The 4,938-nt window shown below is 46.4% G+C and overlaps 1 protein-coding gene across 1 annotated transcript; it reads left to right on the forward strand.

Annotated features, from left to right (window-relative positions):
* Positions 1-479: 479 nt before the first annotated feature.
* On the forward strand, positions 480-1,540 carry LOC123401052 (E3 ubiquitin-protein ligase ARIH2-like). The gene is made up of 2 exons (XM_045094766.1): positions 480-1,045; positions 1,152-1,540. The coding sequence occupies exons 1-2, from the start codon at positions 480-482 to the stop codon at positions 1,219-1,221; spliced, it is 636 nt and encodes a 211-aa protein (XP_044950701.1). The 3' UTR covers positions 1,222-1,540.
* The last annotated feature ends 3,398 nt before the right edge of the window (positions 1,541-4,938 follow it).

A 4,938-nucleotide genomic window follows, 5' to 3' on the forward strand; every position in this document is an offset into this window, starting at 1 on the left:
TGTTTAGGAAAAGGTAGTGTTGGAACCAACAATCGCAAGAGTACGAGGAGGCAAATTTTGCAGGGCCACAAACACCCACCAGGGCCATTTTGCAGGGTGACAAACACCCATTGTATCTGGGTAGGGTTTCCTACCCGTCTTCTGCAGCAAATGGAAGGATGGGCCTGCCAGGAGTGAACGAACCCAACATACGTTTGCATGGCCCAATCAAAATCAGGTCACCTATTCGTCTTCCACTTTCCATTTGTATGGCACAATCAAAATCTGGTCAAATCAACCATGAGCATGGACGGTCCAGTTCCTCTTCCTCGCCTTGGAAACAGAAGACGCTTCGACCGAGAAAGGCATCGGCATCGGCATCGGCATCGGCATCGTCGTCGTCCCGTCCGAAGCGTTAATTGCGACTTCTTGGGAAACAACAGATGAACAGAAGCGCCCTTAAAATCACACTCTAAACCCTCAAAACTCGTCCAGCGACAATGGCGGACGCCGCGCAGCGGCCATGCAGCATCTGCATGGAGCCCATGGCGTCCTCGGAGGCCCACCGCGGCGGTACCGCCTGCGCGCACGTCTTCTGCGGGGCGTGCCTGGCGGTCCACGTCCGCGCGAAGGTCGAGTCCGGCCGTGGCGCCGCCGTGGGGTGCCTCGACGCGGCGTGCGCCAGCAGGCTCAACCCGGAGCTGTGCCGCGCCGCGCTCCCGCGCGACGTGTTCGAGCGGTGGTGCGCCGCGCTCTGCGAGTCCATGTTCGCCGGCGCGCGGCGGACCTACTGCCCGTTCCCGGACTGCTCGGAGATGATGGTGGCCGACGACGGCGACGGCGACACCGTGACGCAGTCCGAGTGCCAGGTGTGCAGGCGGCTGTTCTGCGCCCAGTGCCGCGTGCCGTGGCACGCCGGCGCCGACTGCGCCGCGTACAGGCGCCGGGACACGGCCAGGGAGGACGCGATGCTGCTGGAGATGGCCGCGGGGAGGAGGTGGAGGCGGTGCTCCAAGTGCCAGTTCTTCGTGGAGAAGACCGACGGCTGCCAGCACATCACATGCAGGTAATTTCACCTTTAATTAGGAACCGTATCTTCTTGTGAAATTGTATTAAGATCAGTGCTGCTGTTGCATCAAGAATTGATCGATGCATTGGCGTAAAATTGGCAGGTGTGGCTACCAGTTCTGCTACGGGTGTGGCTCCGAATGGCGTACGTCTTGTTCCGGGTGCACCAATTAGGGGGTGTATATCATGAGATTATATCGGTGGAAGGATGATGATCATGTTGTCGTCGGAATATTTAGTTAGTACTTTCTCTATCCCAAAATAACTGTTTTAACTTTGGTCTAGTTAAAATTGTACTAAACGTATGATACTTATTTTGGGACGGAGGGAGTACTAGCCAGTTTATGGATTTGGTTGGGGATGATAACACCAAGCTAGCAAGAGGTGGTATCGTTTGGCCATGATCAAGGAAATGAAATGATTCATGTTTTAGCCAGTTTATGTAGTTGTTGCTATGTATGGCGCACAATGATTGATTGTTGAATGCGTTACAATGTTGTATCTTATCCTATCAAGGACAGTAAAACTGAGATTAAACCGACCTCTCCTAGCAATTAGCGTTTTCGGTCGTTCATTTTTGCAATTTGAACATTTCTGGTCGTAGGATCTCCTATTCGAAGCATATGTCCCGCGTCTATTAAAAACTGAGCCGACTGTCTCGTTGGCTGTTGCTCCACAGGTCGAAATGGAGCCCTGTGGTTAACTTCCAGATCGCTAAAGAGGTCCATCGACTAGGTTACACAGGAGCGGCCGGTGAGGGTTCGCTCCAACATTTCCTATTTGGCGCCACAAGCGCCCGTTAGTAGTGTTTTTTTCAAACGGGCGCCTGCAACGCTTTCATGATCGGCCGGCCCATCTAGGGTTTATTTTCTATGATTAACCCCGCAAAAATAAACCAGGGCTAATGAGATTCGACTTCCCTGTTGTAATCCAAAAGTGATTGGGTACTTGCATATGTGATTACAGTTTGCCTTTTATACTATCTGAAGGGATATGACGCTTTGGACAGGCACTAGTTCCAGAAGGGATGCATCCGTGCGGGAGGCAACCGCACGGTGGTTGGAAAAGGGGAGATTCCCCTAATTACATTTATTAATTAATCTTAACACTTCCCCTAATCCACGCTTGACCATGTAGAATCATCTCATGATTGTCAGGGTAGCGCTATCATCTCAAAAAGAGTTCTCCTCCAAAAAGTTCTTCGTGAAAACTTGATGAGAACCTGAAATATAAACTCATAAAGAGATAGCATAATGTGATGTCATTAAACAAAAATATCTCAAGAGTAGACTCCCTCTGATGCCTACCAGTCTCTGAGTCACCGCATACTAATTCCATGAACATATTTCTGGAATGTTGAGTTTGATAGAGACTTAGCAAATAAATCAGCAAGGTTGTCGCATGATTTGGCTTGCAAGATGCTTATTTCCCCGCTTTTTTGAAGATTATGTGGGAAAACCCACTTGAGAGAAATATGCTTACTGATATTACTCTTGATGTATCTTGTTTGCATCTGTGCAACACATGGTACATTATCCTCATAGATAATGGTGGGTGATTTTATTGAACCAATTCCACATGACTGCTGTATATGGTTTATCATTCTGCGAAGCCATACACATTCACATGATGCTTCAAATAATGAAATTACTTCAAAATGATTTGTAGATGTTGTCACGAGAGTCTGTTTTGAAGACTTCCATGATATAGCAGTACCACCATGTAGGAACACACAGCCGGTCTGTGATCTGGCATTATTGGGATCAAATAATTAGCCGACATCTGCATACCCAATCATATCAGAGTCCAGATTTTGCTGGAACTCAAAAAATAGGCCAAGATCCTTCACTAGTGGGGACAGGGCCTATAGTCCCGGCCCGTAAGGGGCTTTAGTCCCGGTTCACCAACCGGGACTAAAGGGGCGGGACTAAAGGCCTAACCTTTAGTCCCGGCCCTGTTCCAAGCCGGGACTAAAGGTGCTCCACGTGGGCGCCTCGTAGCGCCCCAGGGGCAGGCCCTTTAGTCCCGGTTCGCTACACGGACCGGGACTAAAGAGTTTCAGATTTTGTTTATTTTTGGGTTTTTTTTGAATGAAATTATTTTTGGGTTTTAGGGTTTAGGTGTTCGGGAGATTAACGTGATGCCTCGTTTGGTGTTCGGGAATTAGTTTTCATATAATTTAAATAGAAATAATTATGCATATATATACAATTATCTTACAAGCGAGCATATATATACAATTATATGGAGATCTGAATTATCGGGACTAGAGCCCGTCTATTCGATTACATGGACGAACATCAGTAATGGCCCCTAGCTACACTAAATTGTCCTTTGTCATCTATAGCTTCCGTCCTCAGAAAGGTCGCAAGCTCCTCTGCAACAGCAATCGCGCGTTGCTCTGGTAGGACCTTCGTCCTCATGGCCGTGTACTATATAAGAAGAGGAGATGAATATGAATATCAATCATGATAACAAAGAATGACGGGTAAAAATAGAGGTGTGAATGTTCATTGCTTACGTCGAATCTGTGATCCTTGTGCTCACAGGTAAACGTGCGAATGGTCTCGCAAACATAGTATCCGCATAGATGCGTTCCCCTTGGCTGCTGGTCGCACTTTACGAGAATAGAATATATATAATCAAAATAATAATCTAGCATCATAAATGTATTGAAAATAGAAGTATATCATACTACTACTTACCTGAGCCGCTCTAAAGGTCAGCTTTTCAGGCTCGATACCGGGAGTCACGCACTTGAACCGCTTCCAAACCCTGCCCGACAAGGATAATGATTTGCTAAGTTTTTCATTAATTGATATATCAGAAAATCATCGAAAGAGACCGATAGAGCGCAAGAATGATTGAAATTACCCTTGGAGCATGTCCTGCAGGCTTTGGAACCGTTCCAAGGGTCTCGATAATGGGTCGAAGGCATCAACTCTTCCCTTATCAATTTGAATGTCCAACAGAATCCAATGGAAGCTGCACACACACACACACACACACACACACACACACACACACACACACACACACACACACATATATATATATATATATATATGTGTGTGTGTGTGTGTGTGTGTGTGTGTGTGTGTGTGTGTGTCAGTAACTTATCAATTACACTTATAAGTGAATGGATACAACAGAGTAAAGACCCTCACCTGAAGTTGTATGGAAACAGTATGTGATCACAGAAATTTTGATCTGTTAGAAACCTTAGAAGGTTTTCCTTCGTCTCCTTGGGTTTATCAGTTAGCGTCGCTATATGTATTTTATCTGGGTCAATAAACCCAATATTTAGGATGTTCTTTCTTTTACAATCTAGAATCTTCATTCTGCATAATAGAGTACAAGTTATATATAGACAATGAATTGAAATAACTAAACAAGTTATATGTAGACAAAGAATTCAAAAACTTACAGACAATAGCAACTCATAAGCGATTTGTCGAGGGCGTCGCCATTGTACATCTGGAAGAGTTCATCAAAGTCGATATGGATTTCTTCGGGGTGGCCGTAGTACTCCCGTGGGACACTCACCACGATCATCGTTCTCCCATTCTTTGATTCACTTAAGTACCATGTATGCAAGTAACGCATATTTGTTGGGAGATCATCTTTGCTGACCAAAGGCGCTCCCATGACAAACTGTGGCTTAGGGGCTACCACAGCCTTGGGTAACCTGTCGTCTTGGGAAGCCAGAATGTCTTCAACCGAGATACCCCATTCAGCCGTCCACTTCTTTCCTAATTCGAAATCTTGCCCCTGCACTGGAGGGGGGACATTCTCGGTTAACACCTTGAGGGGTGGGATCGACTGTTTGGCCTGTTGTCCAAGCTGAGGAACGTCTGATTTTTTCTTGCTTGTAGTTGAACTTGATTTGCT

Source organism: Hordeum vulgare, chromosome 6H (genome assembly GCF_904849725.1).
Source record: "Hordeum vulgare subsp. vulgare chromosome 6H, MorexV3_pseudomolecules_assembly, whole genome shotgun sequence".
NCBI lineage: Eukaryota > Viridiplantae > Streptophyta > Magnoliopsida > Poales > Poaceae > Hordeum > Hordeum vulgare.